Source organism: Chrysemys picta, chromosome 2 (genome assembly GCF_011386835.1).
Source record: "Chrysemys picta bellii isolate R12L10 chromosome 2, ASM1138683v2, whole genome shotgun sequence".
NCBI classification, from domain to species: Eukaryota; Metazoa; Chordata; order Testudines; family Emydidae; genus Chrysemys; species Chrysemys picta.
Genome location: NC_088792.1, coordinates 40,582,314 through 40,603,702, shown reverse-complemented (window position 1 = coordinate 40,603,702; position 21,389 = coordinate 40,582,314). Strand labels below are relative to the sequence as shown.

Sequence of the window (21,389 nt, the reverse complement as noted above, 5' to 3'; positions counted from 1 at the left end):
AATATGGTTTGAGCTCTTCAGTCCAGAGACTTTGGCCTGCTTAGTCTAATGGCAACAATCAACATTAAAAATCTTTAACCCTTTATTAAAGATAGAGAAAAGGAAAAGCAATTAAAACATTTGAAATGTAAAATATCAAATAAGGCGTCCGTTTTAACAATATTCTTTATTCTCTTTAATTATTGAGCTTTTACAGTCTTCGATGGTATTAACTGTCTTTTTGAAACAAGAGAAGCTAGTTGAGATGGTCTGGAGTTGTTGTTGTTAGAGTCCAATCCCACTTCCTTGGAGACAAAACAAGATAAACATGCACAAGAGGACAGCAGAGATAGAAAGTTCAGCTTCTGTCTCTTGTGACAGGAGCTTGACGAGGGCAGTCAGGACCAAGGCTAAGAGCAGGGGCAAACCTGAGGCTGGAAGTAAAGATAATCAGGGTCCAGGCCAGCATTAATATCAAGGGTCAGAGTCCAAGTCAGGTTTCGGAGTCTGAGTCAGGAGACAAAGTTCAAATCAAGCTGAGGTCGAAACCAGGAGAAACAAATGATCAGGGCATCTACAAGAGATCCACATTGGACACTTACTGGATATTTCCTGGAATGCCCCTTAGGCTTATATAGGGCGGGGAGCCATGAGACTGCTCCCTATCAGATGCCTTCTGGTAGGACTTTCCATGGTCTGTGTCCACAGAAGGTCGTGGGCAGTGGAGAACGATCTGGTTACAGCTACTTCTGGCTGGCAGCATAGAGCCTGGCAGCTCTGCCAGCCAAGGTTCTAGACCTGTGAGGCCTTACATCTTGTGCTGACTCTTGCTTGCAACCTTGTACCAGCATTGGGCTGTTTAGGGTGTGGCTTTTTGTTGCCTCTTTGGTCATAGGCTCACCGCATTGTTGCAAAGAGACAGTATTTGCTGGCTAAGCTAGACTCCTATTAAACAGAAGGGGGAGATAGGAAAGAGAAGAAATAAGGTGGTGGCAAGAAAAATAACACATGAAAGGAAGTGGTGAGAGCACAAACATAAGTTTCTCATTCTAGGAGTTGTTCAGGATTTAGTTGAAGCTGGTGATGTCATCTGGGTCCCTATCTCTGCCCTGGTCTGGTCAGGACATCTCTCAGGATCAGGGTGATAAAAGCCCAGTGGTGCCACAATGGATTGCGGGGTCCCAAGAGGTTGTGGGGGAGGCAGTCATGACTGTGAAGCTTGCTCCTTTCAGCCCATTGATTTTCTAGCTTAGCACCATGATTCCTGCTATCTTGGACAACTTAGGGTAGGTCTATACTACAAATTTACATTGGCACAGCTGCACCAATTCAGCTGCGCTGCTCTTGCACGTCTGTTGAGGACGCTCTATGCCAGTGGGGGGCAACCTGCGGCCCATGAGGGTAATCTGCTGGCGGGCTGCGAGACAGTTTGTTTACATTGACCATCCACAGACATGGCCGCCCGTAGTTCCCAGTGGTTCGCTGTTCCCAGCCAATGGGAGCTGCGTGAAGCGGCAGCCAGCACGTCCCTGCGGTCCATGCTGCGCAGATCCCATTGGCTGGGAACGGCAAACCACAGCCACTGGGAGCTGCGGGCAGCCGTGACTGAGGACTGTCAACGTAAACAAAATCTCGCGGCCCACCAGCGGATTACCCTGATGGGCCGCGTGCGGGCCACAGGCTGCAGGTTGCCAACCACTGCTCTATGCCGATGGGAGTTCTCCCATCAGCTTAATAACTCCACCTCCCTGAGAGGTGGTAGCTCGGTCAGTGAGAGAAGCTCTCCCATCGCCATAGCGCTGTCTACACAACGGGTTAAGGTCGCTATAACTACATCGCTCAGGGGTGTGGATTTTTCACACTCTGAGCAATGTAGTTAAACCAAAGTAAGTATGTAGTGTAGACCAAGCCTTAGAGCAGGCGTAGGCAACCTATGGCACGGGTGCCAAAGGCAGCACGCGAGCTGATTTTCCCTGGCACTCACACTGCCGGGGTCCTGGCCACCAGTCCGGCGGGGCTCTACATTTTAATTTAATTTTAAAGGAAGCTTCTTGACTTATAGAAAAAGACCTTTTAAAAACGTTAAAATGTATTACTGGCACGCGAAACCTTAAATTAGAGTGAATAAATGAAGACTCGGCACACCACTTCTGAAAGGTTGCCGACCCCGCCTTAGAGTATAGGCCTCTGCACATCAGTGCTTTTGAAAATCCTGTCTTTAGATTCTAAGCTTTTCTAGGCAAGTACATAATTTATCAGCACTATGGTGCACCCAACACACTTAGGGATGTCATGGAAAATAATAATACACAAGTAGAAGGCTGCTGTCATCTAGAAAGGAGAATAACATTAACTGGATTTCTAGTTCACCAAAGATGGTGTGAAAAAGTCACTTTATATATAACTGATTCCATCTGCGATGTAAATGAACATCTCTTTTCTTTTTTTTTTTTTTAAAGGGGAAGCAAACTTTACAACCACTGAATCTTCATCCCTTTATTGTCCACGGGGTTATTTACCCTGTGAAGATGGAGCCTGTATTTCATCTGACAAGTTTTGTGATTTCACACCTGATTGCTCAAATGGGGATGATGAAGCCAAATGCTGTAAGTGAAAACATATTGACTAGTAACTCATGCTGTAAGGACATGTATACATACTCACTGGGAGTCTTTTGGCCAGATTTCCATTACTTCATGAATGGTGTTATTTAATCAAGAGTAAAAACTCCAGAGATGCAGTGCTTTCAATCTGAGTCTGTATTGATATCTGTTTGTACTCTTTGTACAGCTGCCCTGTTAAAGTTTAAAACAAAAAAGCTGTACACTGACTTATCAGCAGAATGGAACTGTTTAAAAGAGTGTTTTATTTTACAACACCTATAATGTAAAGTACTAGATACATTTTTATGCTGGGCTGAGAAAATTATTACCGTAGTAGTCAAGGCCTGATTTTTCAAAGATGAGCACACACAGTTGCACATGTCTAATTTTCACATACAAATGCTACAATTGGATTTGTAAATCTAATATTTATGCATAGATCTGGCCGTTTAGAAGCATGTACAGATGCAGTTACTCAGTTTGCACAAGTAACTTGGTTGCATATGTCAACTTTCAAAATTAGACCCTTACTGTTAACTTAGTTACTGACCATGTTGTTATAAAAGCCCATGAGCCATGATCATTATGCCAAGTTACCATGCATTTGCTGATTTTTCCAAAGGAGATACTGTCACAGATCCATAGGATCAGTGCTATGCCCTCAGCTTTGCTTGAAAGAACCTCTTCTGTGTGCCAAACTCCCAAGGGAACTCAGTCTTCCTTCAGGGTAGGCTATGCAGCCTCACTGCCTCCTAAAGACTGAACTTCTGGGGTTTCAGCACTTCTGCTTCACACCATGAGCTCTGTTCAGTGAGTCCAACTGAGAGAGACTCCTGGTAGAGACTAGTACACTCTTCAGGGATTAATGCACTTCACCAAATATTTGCAGAGACACTCAGATAGCATTGTCAAAACAGCAGGGTTTATTAGTCAACTCGAGTATAGCATAGGAAGTCCTTAGGTTAGCACAGAAAAATGTAGGGTAAAGCATAGCTCAAGTCCATTCTGGTTAGCCCAGAGCCCAGCCAAGCTGTAGTGAACTCCATGTTCAGGCTCTGTCTGTCTCTCAGTTTGACCTTCTTAGTCAGTTCCCAGGTGAGAGCTCCCAACTACTTCCAGAAGCCAACTATTGTGCCCCACCCCACATCTTCCCAGTTCTTTATTCTCAAGATGGTGGATTTTGCTCAGCTTCTCTGCTGAGAGGTGAGGAAATCCATCTCCCTCTAGGTCATAAGTTGTTGGTTGTCAATGCCTGGGTGAGATATACCTATCTCATAGAGCTGGAAGGACCCCGAAAAGTCATCGCGTCCAGCCCCCTGCCTTCACTAGCAGGACCAAGTACTGATTTTGCCCCAGATTCCTAAGTGGCCCCCTCAAGGATTGAACTCACAATCCTGGGTTTAGCAGGCCAATGCTCAAACCACTGAGCTATCCCTCTCCCAGGTGATTGGATTTGTCATTGTCTTCTTGGATTCTATAGGGTCAGCCTCAGCCAGTTTTTTTTAATGACCCATTCAGGCTCAGACAGCTAGGCGACATTCATACCTATGTCTCTCAGCCTGCCCTGAGAGCAAACAGTCCTCCTCCCGCCCCCACTGGATAGCCATGAGGCACACATAGGATTAATAAAATATTACAGAAAATTATCACTTCATCACAGGTACTATAAGCAATACTTAGTAAAAGATTATTGGAAAATATAGCATGATTATTTTTTGATAATTAAGTAAAAGACCAGTGCAAATATAGTATCAACATTGTATTATCTAAAAAGAAGCTTGTAGTATTCTCTTACTCCATATAGTATCATGTGTTACTGAATATGATCAGAGCTACAATGTAACATTTTGCCACAGTTGCAAATAGGACTCAAAGATCCTACTTGTTAATTATCAGTTTTGGAGAGGGAATGTCATAGTCAGTGCTCATGAAAATGATCCTGGGACCAATGCAGCTACAACACTGCAAAGTAGTGCCAACAGACAGCTGAAATGAGGACAAGTACAGTGGAGTCTTCTCCTTCCTCCCCCCCCCGGTCCCCAGTAACCTTTAGTCCTGCAACATCCCTACAATTCTAGTGATTGGACCTCTCTTGAATAAAGCAATTGTTCTCAATTTTGAAATGGTTTGTAACAAGTTGTATTCAAGGGTTGGGGCTCCAAACGATGAATGTACTGGGCTAGAAACACACTTTCTCTCTTTAAAGACCATGTTCTCAAAGATAGAGGTAAAAAGGAAGCAACCAGCAGGGGTTAACCAGAGGCATCTGCTTCCTTCCTTTAATTATGGGAGAAGGGGAAGGCAGTTGTGTTTATCACAGGACACCAGCAAGGAGAACAGGTGGATCCCATTCCTTTAATAAAAGGGGATGAAGGAGAGATACCCGGGGGAAATACTTACCTGGCTGGAGCAAATATACTATTTTTCCTTACGCTTATTCTGTGTTGTTTTGAATTGAATAAAATGATGAGGAGTAACTAGAAAAAGCTCAAATATCTGAGACCTTTTTTGTTTCATTTGTGGAGATAAATATGCTGTAAATTACTTCCATTAAAAAAATGGATCACTTGATGATTACCTGTTCTGTTCATTCCCTCTGAGTCACCTGCATTGGCCTCTGTCAGAAGACAGGATACTGGGCTGGATGGATCTTTGGTCTGACCCAGTATGGCCGGTCTTATGTTCTTGTTCTTAATCACCCTGCAAATTAAAGTGTTTTCAGTAGTAAAACTCAAAGCATTGGTGTGTCACTCAGCATTTGTTCTGGAATAAACCTTGCCCTCCCACTAGATTGTAGGAGGTGGATAGATGTTCGCAAAAAAACAAAACAAAAAAAAACAGAAAGAGACCATTATGTTAATTTTCACTCAAAGATCTATTTGGGAGTTTGAATTTCTGGATTTCCAGGCAGTGAATAACTAGAACATTCTTACATAGATTCATAGATTCCAAGGCCAGAGTAACCTTTGTGATTGTTTACTCTGACCTCCTGCATAACACAGGTCATAGAACGTCCTTGAATTAATTCCTGTTTGAACTAGAGCATCTTTTAGGGAGGGAAAATCCAATCTTTGTTTAAAGATTTCCAGTGATGGAGAATCCACCACAACTACTGCTAAATTGTTCCAATGGTTTATTGCCCTCAATGTTAAAAAAAAATGTACCTTATTTCTAGCCTAAGCTGTTCAGCTTCAGCTTCCAGCCACTGGATCTTGTTATATATTCTGCAGCTAGATTGAAGAGCCCTCCCTCTGTTACCAAATTTCTATTCTCCATGTAGGTACTTATAGACTGTGATCAAGTCAGACCTTACCCTTTTTGATAAGCTAAATAGATTTTTGCTACTGGATTTTCTCTATATAAGGCACATTTTCCAAACATGCAATCATTCTTGTGGCTCTTCTCTGAACCCTCTTCAGTTTATTATCATCCAAGTTGAACTGTGAACACCAGAACTGGACACCCTATTCCAGTAACCTCATATCAGTGCCAAATATAGAGGTAATATAACCTCCCTATTCCTACTCACTCTTTTCCTGTTTATGCATTGAAGGATTGCATTAGGCCTTTTTTGCCACAGTGTCACACTGGGAAATTATGTTGAGCTGATTATCCACTATGTTCCCCAAGTCTTTTCAGGAGTCACTGCTTTCCGGGTCAGATTCCTTGATCTTGTAAGTATGGTCTGTATTCTTTGTTCCTAGATGTATGACTTTACATTTGGCCATATTGAAATGCATATTGTTTGCTTGTGCCCAGCATACCAAGTGATCCAGACCACTCTGTATCAGAGACCTATCTTTGTCTTCATCATTATTTACCATAATTTGTTTATTTACTACTATAGACAATTCTACCATCTTCTTCTAGTAATGGAGCAACACTATTGTTAGGATTCCTTTTGTTCCTAATGTATTTGAACTACTTCTTACTGTCCTTAACTCTGTCATAGATTTCTCCTTGCAGTATTTCAGTTCCCTTATCAATTTTCTACCGTTCTTTGCTTCTAATTTATCCTCATTGCTATTAGTTTCCCCCTTTTCCCATTTGTTTGTTTATATATCATTTATAGTTCTTTTCACATCCCATATAAAACAGATTATTTTTAACCAATATGGCCTCCTGTGTGATTATGTGTTTGGGGGAATTTAATAAAATCTTCTTAAACTGTTCCCAATTTTTCACATTTTTCTGTTTAACTTCTGTGTCCCAGCTGATTTGACTCATGATTGTTTTCAGCTTTGTGAAATTGGCCCTTTTAGCGCACCGTGTGTGTGTATGTGTGTAAATGGCCCTTTCAGTGCTCCATATGTGTGTATGACTTTATTCTGTTTCCATCTAACAAATGTGACTGAGTCATGATCACTGGTACCTAAGCAACCACTAATTTTAGTTCTGTGATCAATTCCTCTTTCATTGTCATGATGAGGTGTAATATAGAATTCCGCCATGTTGGATGTAATACTTTTTGAGTTAGGAAATTATCCTCCATAATTTTTAGGAATTCCAAGAACTGTCTAGTACTGGCATAAGACCTCCAGCATTCGTCACTCAGGTTGAAGTCCCCGATAATAATGACGTTTTCCCCTACACATTATAAAAGGTAGGTGATTAAGGAGCCATTTATCCTGTTCTCTAGTGTGATTGGGTGGTCTGTGGCAGACACCAACTAGTATTCCAGCTTGTGCTTTATCTATTAGGACATTGATCCAGAAGCATTCAAGGCCTTTTTTTTTTTTTTTTTTTTTTTTTGGAGTTGTGACTGACTCAGAAAGAGGTAATGCCATTTGTACATTGAATGCCACATCCCTTCTTCTTTTGCCTACTTGAGTCTTCCTAAATAGGCTTAAGTTGAGTTTAATATCCCAAACATTTGAATCTTCCCTCCAGATTTCAGAACTCCTCTAGTTTATTACCCAGACTTCTAGCATTGGTGTATAGGTAATTAAAGTATTCCTTCTCTTCATGCAGTTTGGTTTCTTAATCGATTTTATGATAAATGAGTGCTTAGTTGTTCTCCCTTTTCACCCTCCCCTTTTGTTGTTTGTTTAATTCACCTACTGTATCAAAGCATTCCCTGTGCTTCATCCAGGATGGAAGTCCTCTTAATCGCAAGGACCACATACATGGACTGTGGGTAGTAGCTCTTGAAACCCAACAAACTGCATTGAAGATGGTTATTTAAAAACAAAATAAAAACCCCTCACAACCTAAAGAGGAGCTGTTCCGCAGCATGTCTCATCCTATGATGCATGAACTGTTGTTAAAGGAGAACTGAGTAGTTTAGAGTGTGTAAAGAAAGCTTGTGAAACTATATAAGGATCCAAACCAAATCCTACCATCTGAACCAAGAATGTAGATTGGGATGAAAGTTTGCAGCTCAATTTATCTCTGTGATGGGCCAGATTTGAACTCGGAATACCCCAAAATTTGTGAAGATTTGTATTTGTATTTTAGTCTCTTCCTTCCTCCTAAAGTCTAGACTTTGATTTCAGAGTCTTGGAGAGAAGTTCAGATTTGGGGATTTAGTCCAACAACACAGCTGCAGATATTTTTAAACCAAAAACTCCAGTCAATCTTTAATAAAACTCTGAGAAGTGATGTTATTGTGATCCTGGGTCACTTTAATGTGCACTTAGGAAAGGGTAATGACACCTGTGCAAGTTTGCTCAGGAAGTTTGGTATGGACAGAAGAATAGGGCAGTGACTGCTGGAATTTGAGGGTGCCTATGACATGGTGATCAATGACTTGCTCTTCCATCACCCTATGTTTCACAAGCAGAACTGGTACAACCCAGATGGTCTCACCAGGATTGCTATTGATTATGCTCTCATTCACGATCATTGGCAGGCAACAGTTATGGTTGTATGAGTGCCCAGAGATGCTGAACTTGACATGACCATCAGCTTCTGCTAACAAAAGTGTGCCTCCAACTTCAAAGACCATTGCCAGCTCAGTGGTGGAGCCTCAGCCCTTCAAACTTCATCCATAAATCAGTGAGGAGATGCTCACTGCAGTCGGAGCTAAGAAAAAAGTGAAGCTACAATTGGAGTCTTTAAAGACTGCCAGACACAGTCTCCACAACCTTTAAATCAATTTTGCAGCTGCAGGGGAAGGTGGGACCAGCTTGTCCAGTAAAGAATTGGGATGACAGCATCCTCCAGAGTCTGCAGGATCAGTTGCATCAAATGGAGGTCATTTCAAGATACTCCACAATTGTCTATAGTCTGTAGTCCATCTTCCACTTGAAGAAGAGGCAGAGGCTCTAGAAAATCCATCTTCCTTCAGCCAAGAAGAGATCTGGATCATAGTCCATAAGCTGAAATCTGGGAAATCACAAGGGGTCTGTAATGTTACCCCCTGAATTGCTGAAGACAGGTGAGAGTATTATTGTACCTTGGCTACATAGGCTCTTCCAGATCATCTAGTGCACTGATATCATCCCTGATGACTGGAGGAAGGGGGTTATTCTGCCTGTGTTTACGATAGAGATATCTTGTCGGTCCCAGGGAAAGTATTTGCTTCCTTGTTACTATCTCAAATCAATTATGCACTTTGGAGCATATGCCAGAATACTCAGTGCCACTATAGACCTGTTTGTTCCACTGTTGACCACATCTTTACCTTGAGATAGCTTTTTGAGAAGATGGCTGAACTTAATAAACTGTGAACATAACTTTTTATAGACTTCCACCAGACTTTCAGTTCAGTGCATTGAGCAAGTTTGTGGGATCTGATGAGGCATCTCAGCATCCCTGGGAAGATAGTGTCACTGATAAAAGAGCTCTATAATGGGATGGAAAGCTGCGTTTGAGTCAATGGCACATACAAAGGACAGTTTCCTTCCTCCACAGGTGTTCAGCTAGGCTGTGTTCTGTCACTATCATTGTTTAATATCAACTTAGATTGGTTGATGGATAAGCTTCAGGAGGCAGCTGTCAATGGCATTGAGCTGAACATGATTCTGCTTCGAGATTTTGAATATGCCAGTGACATTGTCTTGTTATCTTAGTCTGGTGAATCACTTCAGCTGATGGACAATCTGGTCAGGCAAGGAGCAGAAGTCATTGGTCTGCTTATTAATCTGAATGAAACTAAGTCCCTGGCCATTTCCATCAAACAGCCTCTCGCTCCAGATTACAATGAACTCAGATATTAACCTGTCCAGATGGACCATTGAGCAGGTGGTAGCTGTCAAATATTTCATCAGCATCATAGACTGTCCTGGAGGATGCTCAAAAGAAGTGGATGCTCGTAAAGCAACTGCTGCTGCCTTTTTTCAGGCCCTTCAGTGGTCTCTGTGAGGATATCATCACATCAAACTTGCTACAAAGCCACGGATCTATAGAACTACAGTTCTAGCAACTCTGTTTTATGGAAGTGAAAGATGGTGCCAACTGCCAAGGAAGGCTGAAGAACACCAGATTGACAGTTTTGATTCTTGTTGTCTCAGTCAGCTGTTCCATATCAAGAAGCAGGACAAGATCAGAAATGAGGATATTATAAGCCAAACTCAGCAACCTCCTCTATCAGCTCTGGTTCAGTTTCTCTTGGCTTTCTTGGTATGGATATAAAAAAATGGAAGATGAATGAATTCTGAAGTGTATGTACCAAGGAATGCCACTACATGGCTGGCGATCACATAAGCACCAAAAGCGTTGATGGTGTGACATGATTGCCAGTGGTGGACATATAATCAGACTATCTTAAGCACCTTGCTAGATTGATCTGGGGGCACTCAGTTTGCAAGGAGGCCACATACCTTTGGGATTTGTGATAATGATGAAATCTCTGTGTATGATGCCTTACTCATTGTGGTGTCTAGGCCAAGTGGGCTAGGATATTGTGCATATTATTTGAGATTATTTGAACTTGACACAGTTAACATTCCTTGCCGAGAGATGTCATAAATGATTACGCTATTGCACTGAATAGGTCAATTTGTTCATTGTTAATTGCAATGTCAGTGCAAGTAACTAGAGAAATGTAATCCTGGTTTGCTCTGTGCAGTGTCTTAATGAAGCTCATAAATGGAATTGGGCCTGAACTTTACTGCCAGGTCTGAATTCAGGATATGAACAATCCCATATTTTAGAGGACTGGAATTCAGTGTTTATATTCTCCCCATTAAGCAGAACTGGATAGGAACTGCACTTTGAACCAAGATTCTGTGTCTGGATCCTGGGTTTTGGTCCTGGCCCAAAGCTACTTGTATTAGACTGCAATATTAAATTTCCTGTGCTGCCTATCAGAGAGCTCCCTGTTTGAACAGAATCTCAATCAAAACCCTTAATGAAACAAGCAGCTTTAGTTAGGGTGACCAGATATCCTGATAAAATCGGGACCGTCCTGATATTTTGGTGTCTGTCCCACGTCCCGACCGATCTTTGGTCGGGACGCATTTTGTCCCGATATCCGCCGGCAGCACTGTGTGTTTTTTTTTTGCTCAGCCGGGGCAGGACTCGGCTTTTTTTTCTTTTTTCTCTGCCGGCAGGCACCCCACCCCCATGTGTCCCGATATTTTCTTCCCCTCATCTGGTCACCCTAGCTTTAGTACATGTTAAAAAACCATTAGATCTTAACATGAATAAAACCAGCATCTGCCATTATGCTAACTAGAAGCAAACAAAAGCATCCTAAACTCATTTCTTGTGGTGCACTGTCACTAAATAGGGCATAGGACACAACCCTGGCCCTTGGTGATGTATTTCTACTGAATAGGAGCAGAATTTCTCATTGTATATTCCCTTGTAGATGATACTGGGAGAACTGCACCAGTCAGAGTATCACCCTTCCAGAGCACTTCTAAATGCTGAATAGTATTCAAGTGCCTCACAGTACTAAATAGAGTAATAGCTCTTTACAGTCATCTCATTTTATTCTGACCCTTGATCTTAAAGGGCCTTGGATTAAAAAGTAATCATTTTAAAGTACCTGTCATTATGCTTAATCTCCACTGTAGTCAAATGTCTAAACAGCAGATTTGCCAAAATACACTGCTGTCTAAGGCGCTGATCCTGCAAACATGTAAGTAACATTAGTCTTATGAGTAATCCCATTGAATTCGCATGAGCAATGTACATGTATTGAGGTTCGAAGCATAAGGGCCTCATCCTTTTCCACTGAAATCAGTGGCAAAACTCCCTTTGACTTTGGCGGTGCAGGATCCAGCCCTTAGTAAGAGCAAATGCATGCTTTTTTTTCTTAATCACATTTTATTAAAAATAATTTTTTAAACTTCTTCAAACTATTTATTTGGAAGAGATTTCCCTCTCCCCCCCATCAACTACATATTATCCTTAATGATCCTCATGTCACATTCCAAGTATTTTGTATGCAGAACTTTTATACTTTCTGAATATGACAAGGACTGACCTTTGAAGATAAAAATGAGAAGGGGGAAAGGACGGTTCTGTGGTTAAAACACAAGGCAAGAAACAGACTGAGAATCTGAGCTCTGGTTCTAGCTCTGCCAAAGAACTCTCAAATGATCTCTGGCATGCTACTTGACAACTTTATGCCTTGGTTTCCCTTCCTGCAAAATGGAAATAAGAATACTTACCTACCTTAGAAGGGTATTGTGAGGATAAATACATTAATGTTTGTTCAGTGCTTTGAGGACTTTGGGTGGAAGCACAATGTAATAGCCAAGTTTCATTATATGTTTTATTGTTTACTGTGGCAACATTCAGGATTGAAAACATACAATACATCTTAGTTCATTACCTGCATAACTTTTGTGATATACAGTATGTTTTTTTCCATAGAAATGTCTGTCACTGTTCCAAATATTAATTTCTCTCAGTGAAAAGAAATTTTGTTTTTCTTGTCAACTGTTGAGAATAGGCCACTTCCACCTTAATTAAATTGGCCTTGTTAGCAGACACCCCCCCCCACTTGGTAAGGCAACTCCTATCTTTTCATGTGCTGTAATATATATATACTTTACTGCTTACTGTATTTTTCACTCCATGCATCTGATGAAGTGGGTTTTAGCCCATGATAGCTTATGCCCAAATAAATTTGTTAGTCTCTAAGGTGCCACAAGGACTCCTCGTTCTTTTTGCTGATACAGACTAACACGGCTACCACTCTGAAACCTTCTGGACCAGAGGTTCTCAACTTTTTTTTCTTTCTGAGGCCTCCCCAACATGCTATAAAAACTCCACGGTCCACCTGTGCCACAATAACTGATTTCCTGCATATAAAAACAGGGCCGGTGTTACGGGGTAGCAAGCAGGCAATTGCCTGGGGCCCATGCCCAAGGGCCCCCACGAAGCTACATTACTCAGGCTTCAGCCCCGGGTGATGGGGCTTAAGGCTTGGATTTCACCCCAATGTGGTGGGACTTCGGCTTTCTGCCCTGGGCCCCAGCGAGTTTAATGCTGGCCCTGCTTGGAGACCCCCCCTGAAACCTGCTTGAGGCCCCCTAGGAGGCCCCAAACCCCTGTTCTAGACTCTTTAAGGTCTTTCCCCCCCCCCCCGACTGGTTGCCCTGATCTTAAACTTTTCACTCTCTCAAAACATTCTTAGTGTTTATTTCCTCTATATCTAACTTTCAAATGCTCTTTATACATATCTCAATCATATTTGGTAATTTATTTTTCTTTTAATTAACATCACTGATTTTCCATAGATCTCCATGCAGCTCTAACCCCTGAAAATCTTTCAGCTTTGTTGCACTCTTCTGTAGTTTTTTCCAAGTGGATTAATATATGTTATAAAATACTATGAGCTGAGTGAATAACTGTTTTTTGTTTGTTTGGTGGCCAAACGGAAAAAAAATCTCAAAAAAGTCAGTTTTTGCTTTGTTCCCCCCTGTAGACATGCCCTTCATTGCTCATTGCACAAATTTGCGGGAGACCACTCTTTCACACACCAGTGCCCTTTTATTTCCTTGTATTTTCCCACCACCACGTATATACAGCTTTATACAGTTCGCTATCAGGCAGGTAGCCCCTTGGGGAACAGCTTGCTCTTACAGCTAGCTGGGAGCAACAGGCCCTCTCTCCTCACTTTCCTGTTCCTCCCCTCCTACTTCCTTCCTGCTAGCTTTATAGGCCTTCCCAGCTCCCAGGTGTTTCTCTTTTAGGGCTTTAATCAGCCACAGCCTGCCAGCTCCAATCATTTCCCCTTACTGGGAGCTGAGCTAGTAGACGCTGAGCTAACAGGGGCTGAGTCAGTGCCTTTTGGCCAGCACCCTGTTACACCCCCACACTCACACTTTTCAAGAAACATATATCTAGTTAATATCTAGAAAAGTAATTTCTAAACAAAAAGTTGGAAAGTGTTGCTTTTTTTATCAATTCACCAAAAAATAAAAAATAAATTCATTTTGGGTCAATCCAGAGTTGTATATTTTTGGCAAATAAACTATTTGTCTGAAAAAATTTGCCCAGAGCTATATAATATGTAATGAAAATAACAACAAAATACCATTAATTGAAATCTAAGAATATTTATCCCAGAAGCAGGGTGAGAATGAACAAGACTCTCATGCAAAACTATACAGACAACTGATTTTTTTGTTTTGTTTGATGGCTGAACTGAAAATTTGGGGAGAAAATTGTTTCGGGTCGACACAAAATTAAATTTTTTAGATTACTTTGTGAACTCAAAAAGTCAGGAGAGAAAATTGTGTGGAGTCAAATGAGACATTGTCTTCAATCTGAAACAAATGTTTTGTTTCCCTTTTGAGGTTTTAAACCTTTTTTTTTAGTATAATGGAAGTAAAATTTGAAATTAAAGGTCATTTTGAATTAAAAAAAATCAAAAGGTTTTGTTTTTATAAATGTCAAAACAATGTTTTGATTTTTTTTTTTAATTTTCAACCAGTACAGATCTCATGACTTTGTGTCAAATTTGCCAACGTTTCATCTGACCTGCATCTATGTTTTTTCATCCAAAAAAATTTGCCTAGCATTACTTGTGTGGACATTAAAATGCTTACAAAATGTAACCTTCTGCCACCATACTGTATTATTTATTTGTGTTGTGATAGCATCTAGAGGTCTCCATTTAGAATCCTCACCAAGTAGTATATTTAGAAAAGTGATCGATCACATTTATTTGTGTCTTCTGTAACACCAGTATATACTATCAGTGCCAAAATCTGCATTATACATTTTGGAAGAAATCTAAAAACTTTCATTTCCAATCTAATGACGATGATGGCCTAATTGATAAGACATGAGACTGAGAGTCTGGAGACCTCAGTTCTATTACTGACCTGATGTGTGACCTTGGGCAAGTCATTTCACTTCTGCGTGTCCCACCTTTTATCTGTTTTGTCTATACTGTAAGATCTCTGGGCAGGGACTGTCTCTTGCTATGTGTTTGTATGACAGCAATTTGGTCTCAAGTCTCACAGTATTTGTTGTTTTTCTTAAATCCCAGCTCTCAGAGTTATTCTATTATGTGAGAATCTTTGTTTACATTTAAACAAAAACTAAAAAATGTCTTGCCTCGTGTTTTCAGAGAAACGCCTGAAAATGTGAACCAGAAAAGCTAAAAAAACCAAACCAAAGCAAAAAACAAAAACCAGAAGGCAAATAAAGAGCCCCACATTTATTTAAAAAAAACCACATGATTTTTATGCCCATCTCATGAGCTTTTAGTTCTGAGGTCTGTTGATATTGAAATATTGAATAGCTGCTCAGTAAGTGAGCACCATCTATGCTATGCATTCAATGAGGTGGTGTCTTATGGAAAAAATAGAACGTGATCATGTGATAACATGTTAATTAAACTGTATCACAATACATACACACAAAACATACAGTAAAAGGGAATATTTACCTACTATATTTAGCCTGTTACAGTGTAAAGTCAGAATCACATCTCTAGATGGCAGTGTTAGTTTTACAAATTATTTTTCTCTTCTGATTTTGCCTCTCTTGAATGAGAAATTCTTCCTTCATTAAACAAGGCAAATTACCTATGTGCTGTGCCTACCAAACTGTCATGTCTGTCTATTCCTAAAATAAGCCTGTCATGCTGGCTGGGGTGGATTACCAGTGTCAGTGCCTGCCTCAGGGCAGACTGTCAGAAAACAGGGCAGATGCCCCAAACTGGTGGTGTCTTCTACAATTAGATTTCACCAAGCCAGTAACAAGTGTGAAGTCCTGTATCACTATACCAGTCTTACCATGGAGTTAGACAGTCCCCTTCAACTCTCCAGCCTATCTTGCCACTCAGACAAACTGAACTTTGTGATAATGGTCACTTAAACCAAAAATCACACTACATCAGGTTTCTCCCAGTACCAAGAGACCAGTCACTTGCCCCAGATCAATGTGTACTCACACACCAAAGGTTTACTAGATAAGAAAAAGAATGAGAGTTATTGAGAGGTGAAAGTATGTAAAATATATGTACAGGTGAATCACAGTTTGTAACTTCAAATGGTGGCCGTGATGTAATAAACTGCCAATTTCCTAAAAATCTTTCAGTGCTACCCAAAATAATTCTGGGGATTTCTGTCTTCTCATTCAATTATTCTGTCCTGTTAGAATCCAAACGGTCCAGAAATAAAGCATCTCTCTTTGAATCCATATTTCTATCTTCTTTTCAGAGAAGACAAGCTGACAGTCTCTCTATCCACGTGGGCTTTTCCTTTGATGATGATGATGGGCAAGGAATGCACTTTGCACCTCTGACCTTAGGTCATCACCACGATGGACATTTGCTTTGGAATTAGCACCTTTTCCCCGAAAAAGTCCTTCATTAGCATTCCCCAAGGCTTCTTTGATGTCTGATGAGTTATTTAGTTACAGAGGTATAGACAGTGTAAATGTTTATTATTACATTGTAACAGGAACAGGTGAGTGAAAACAATGCATGTAACATCCCATTAGTTTTACGAAGTTTAAACACCCAAAACACTAATTGCTTTGATCTATACTAATACACAAGTGAATTGACCTGAATTCACTCTGACATTACCTGGTCTGCTACTGTCACGAAGTCCACATGATTGAAATCACAGCTAGTTCTATTACATGGCTGTTGTAATGGATTTCCCCAGACCCACTGGCTGGTGGAATGGAAAGTGAAAGAAAAAGTGTTTGGGAGCATTGTGCTATATCTGCATTAAAGGATTGCTAAATTTAAAGACAATGTGGTTATGTTTACTTGAATACCCCATGCTTACACACTATTTTGCTTTAGTAGATAGACCCCTAAGCATAGGTTCTTATTTTTAGTTTAAATTTAGTTTATATTTTTTAAAAGGTTCTAGTTTCAGGGCTCCTGTAGTTGACATTGTGCCGCTTGTTGTTACAAATGGATTCCCTGTGGCTTTACTTATTTTGCTTGCTAGTGTACCTAAAGCTAAACGTTCATCATATGCTCCCAAAAGTGTAGGTTTGAGATAAGGAATTAGCAAATTTCAAGAAATGACTTCTCGGGGAAGAGGTAGTCTTCCACTTGTTTGAAGATGGTCTGCAATCTCCCCTCACTAAGAATCCAGTTCAGTAAAGAACTTAAGCATGTGAATTTGACTCATTTGACTCATTGATTTCACTTTTCAGAAACCACAGTGAACCGAAGTAGAGTAAGGGAGGGTTCATTAGGAGCCTGAGTTGACCAAACCATCGGACCTTCAAATACAGTTTTGCTTGTATCTGGTTTGAGGCACTGATTTGTTACTTTTGTCTGAAATATTGCAGTTTGCCCACACTTAAGATAAGCATTTATCTTTTTATTCTAGAAATTAGGCTGGCATTACTACAAGAATAATCTCACATTGTATTTTAGAATCTGTTGTGCAATCAAGAAGTGGCACACATGAGAGGAATAGTGTATATGGGAATACAGACCTTATATAAATGTTATTTATTTTTATTTTAAATTGTTTCTGTCTTGATAAAGCTTTAAAGTAACTTTTCTCTATCAAGATGGATATTACCAAAGATAAGATGATGTATGGCCTAGTTGCTAAATTAAAAAAATTACCATAATTTGTCATGTTTGCAAGAGAAATGGTGACTTTGGGTCATAAAATGTTGACATGTATCTTTAATCTTCTGATGGATGAATGTTGAGGGGCTGTTGGTTGCTAGAGTCTCTTTCAATCAGTTATTTTTTATAAGATTTTAGTTCACACTTTCCATAAACTGGTGAAATAACGTCGTCTCAAGACCTTTTCACTGAGGCCATGACAGCTACTTCAGAAATGTTCTCTGGTCTGTATTTTTGATATTTTTGGGGATGTGGATGTCTCCAAATATTTTTTTAATTGCTGGCTTAAGCAGGACTTTCCCAAAATTGACATTAGCTAAGGATAACTTAACTCGATTCTGATCAGAGTAGGTTGCATGGCTCCAAGATAGGCCTTGTAAGTGATTTTTCCAATGCCTTGTAGGGAGCTGCTGGAAGGCAGAGTAAACAAAGTTTGCAAACTATAAGAATCAACAGTGAGACCAAGAAACCTCACCTTTCAGGTCAACAAAACCACCTGAGGGAAGACTGACATTCCTGAAACCCTAAAGCTAGCTAGTCAAGACATCAACAAACAGGCTACACTAGTCTTTGAGCAGTCTTTCTGCAGCCAAAGAAAGCCCACTAATAAGAAGTGCTGTTCCAGCAACACCCTCTGGTACATTGTTTGCAGTTTCAGCTAGAGCTGGGGAAAATGGTTTTCCCGTTCGATGAAAATTTTCAAGATTTCAAATATTTTCCCATTTCATATCAAGACAAAAAGCAAGTTCTTTAAAATTTTTCACAAAAAGGTGGAGAGAGAATGAGTAGCCACTTGCCTGGTAGTTAAGAGCACTCATTTGGGATGTGGGAAACCAAGGTTCAAGTTCCTGCTCTGAATCAGGCAGAATAGAGATGTGAATCTATATCTCCCACTGCCCAGCTGATTGTTCTAACCTCCAGTCTATTACTTATTCCGAGGTGGAGTTCTCTCCCAATGAAAAAATCACTGCATCAAAACATTCCTATCCAGCTTTATTTCCAGCTTCTATGCCAGGCCAATCCAGAAGACTTCCCTCTTATCTTTAGTATCTTATTTTTTCTTTTTCTACTTTTGTCTTTTTGTTTTTATTCACTTGGCGACATACCAGCATTCTTATTCTTTAACTTTAGGATGCAAAAGTGCAGTTGTATGCGTGCATGCATTTGAGCACCGGTGAAGTCCATACAAGGAAGATGCCAGAAAAAAGTTCCTCCTGTTTAAACCGCCCTAACAATAATCTTATAAAATACTTAATAAAATGGGTTCTGTATTTTGTGTTTGAGTCCTAGGAAACTTAAAGCTCTCAGCTGTAAACTGCCAAACAAGAGTCACCAAGCTTCCATTTATCAGTGTTCTCTTAAAATCTGGATTGTAATATCTGAGGGGGAGAGGAGGGAGAAAGGGTTAGCTACCACACTAGAATTGAAATCTAATGAGGAAACTTTATAATTGGCTTTGAGATTGTAGTTAAACATGAGATAATTTGATTTCAATATCAAAATATTTAACCCCAGCTCCAGGTTACAGATTAGATTGACATGGGTAAAACTCTATAGTTGAGGTTTGTAACCAACCAGATAGCTACTTTCTTAGATTCCTTTTTAGAATTTATATGGATTAATTATTGGTTATATTTATTTGATTACTTTACTAATTGGATGATTTAATTCCAGTGCAACACTGATGCTAACCTGTTGATTTGTTTTTGATTTGATAGTTGCAATGCTTTACTTTTCATTTAGTATTACCAACAGTAGGTTAGCTGTGGTGATTTTTTTCTTTATCTTTATTTAATATTTTTAATAATTTACAAAACTGATACAGATAGATACAGACCGAGGAGTACAAGTAAACAATGAGATAATCGTGGTCAGCCTGATAGGCAGCAGTCTCTGCATACCACCAGCCTAACCTTTGTTTTCTTTACTTAAATTACAACTTCAGATAACCAAACTATTTTGGACCTTCAAAGGTTTGGTTTGACTTTTAGCTGAAAGTTTGAGTCAGTTCTTATTCTATCTAAATATATTCATGCATTCCTAAATTGAATGCATGGTCTACTGCTTCCTTTCTTTTATGTTCCATCTTTTCACTCTTGGATGCAAGTCATCTGGGCTTGGAGACTTAGCTGGTTTAGCTTCTTTATTTACCTCTTTTGGTGTAACACCTGTGTCGGAAGTTTGTTCTTTTCTTTGCTGCTGCTCCCTTGGAATACAGAACATGGTTTCATATTTTTCCTGCTGGCTCTGGTGAGCAAAAACTAAAGGAGAAATAGTTTTCCTTGCCTATCTGTTGCTTCCTCTCTAATTATGTTCCTTCAATGCACCTACAGTCAACTCCACCAAACCCTGGCTCCTTATAGATTTGCAAAATATTATTCGTCGTCTTGTCATTTTTCATCAAGATTTTCTTAATCATTCTCTTATTTGTCATCTACGCTATACCTGCTTTTGGCATCAGCAGCACTGTTGATTTATATACCCCATATGAATTTGATCACACCCTGAATTTCCTTGTTGTCTTTCATTTCTAGGGTATTTATTTCTCAGTGGTATTAATAATGAAATATTTTATCTAATACACTCTACTTAATAGCCCCCAAAATTAGCTCTTCACCCCGATGGCCAAATGTTACATAAGCTTTTAAAATATGTGTCAAAGATTCTAATCAATCTCTTATGGAAATACCATATACAGTCAATCATTCTTCATTATTAAAAATAAAAATGGTACTTAAAGCATATGATAAAGCTTGAAAATGATGGACGACATAAAACAGTGCAGAAAAAAGATAGAAATAACATTGGGTTAATTTATTTAGGCTATCTGAAGTTTTCTATATCCTCAATTTTTAGGATTCAGCATTTTAATGCCCATAAATGATTGTTTATTGCTGTAAATTAACAACACCTTTTCCAAGGGACTCGGATAAATTTGAGTTTAAAATGTACATTAACTTCTGTGTTGTGATCAGATGCAATTGAGTTTTATGGCCAGAAAGGCTATGGCATAAGTGTGCTACTTGCTGAAGTTTCAGGTATTCTTTGAGGAGAATGTGAGTGAGGCTTAGGTTACCATGGCTGTCCACAGTTTTATTAAATCCATTTTATATGAATAAGTAATAAATCTCTGTATAAAATAACTACTCAAACAATTCTCTTTTAAACTCTCTTTTATAAAAAGAATGTATATATTGCAGGAATAAAATACCATTAAATTTGAGCAATTATATTTAGGAGAGTGGATTCTGTTATTTTCTCATTTTTTTGCTGTCACATATTTGTCAAGATTTCAGTAAATTACCTCAACACTTCCCATTTCTCCTCTGTCATCTTTTCACTTGCTTGAATATCTAGATATACTTCATTTAGCATTACACACATTTTCTTAAATTTTTACTTTTCCTTTAAATTAACCCCTCTGTCTTATCATTTTGGGGATGCAGCGAATGTATTTTCGCACTTAACTAGGCTGTGGTCTTAGGTCTTTTTCACAGAAATCCTACTTTCACCTGTTCGTTAATATCTTATGATTAAGGTCATGTTTTAGTCACGAGTATTTTTAGTAAAAGTCATGGACAGGTCACAGGCAGTAAACAAAAATTCACAGCTCATGACCTGTTTATGACTTTTACTATATACCTCTAACTAAAACTTGGGCTGGGGTCCATGGGTGCTCTGGGGGGCTGGGATGGGGATGCCGTGGGTGCTGGGGAGGATGGCCTGGGACCCCCACTGGTGCTGGGGGGAAGGCGGTCGGCAGCATACAGCCTGGGACCCCCGCTGGCACTGGTGCGGGGGTACAGGCAGTGGCGCATGGCCTGGTGGCTGGTGCTGGTGGGAGT

At 39.9% G+C, this 21,389-nt stretch overlaps 1 protein-coding gene across 1 annotated transcript in view; it reads left to right on the top strand.

The window, feature by feature from the left end:
- Positions 1-21,389, top strand: part of MALRD1 (MAM and LDL receptor class A domain containing 1) — a 423,509-nt gene that overhangs the window by 66,783 nt on the left and 335,337 nt on the right. The window contains exon 16 of the mRNA XM_065582996.1: positions 2,439-2,585. Coding sequence (XP_065439068.1) covers positions 2,439-2,585 — 147 coding nt within the window. The remainder of the gene's footprint in view (positions 1-2,438; positions 2,586-21,389) is intronic.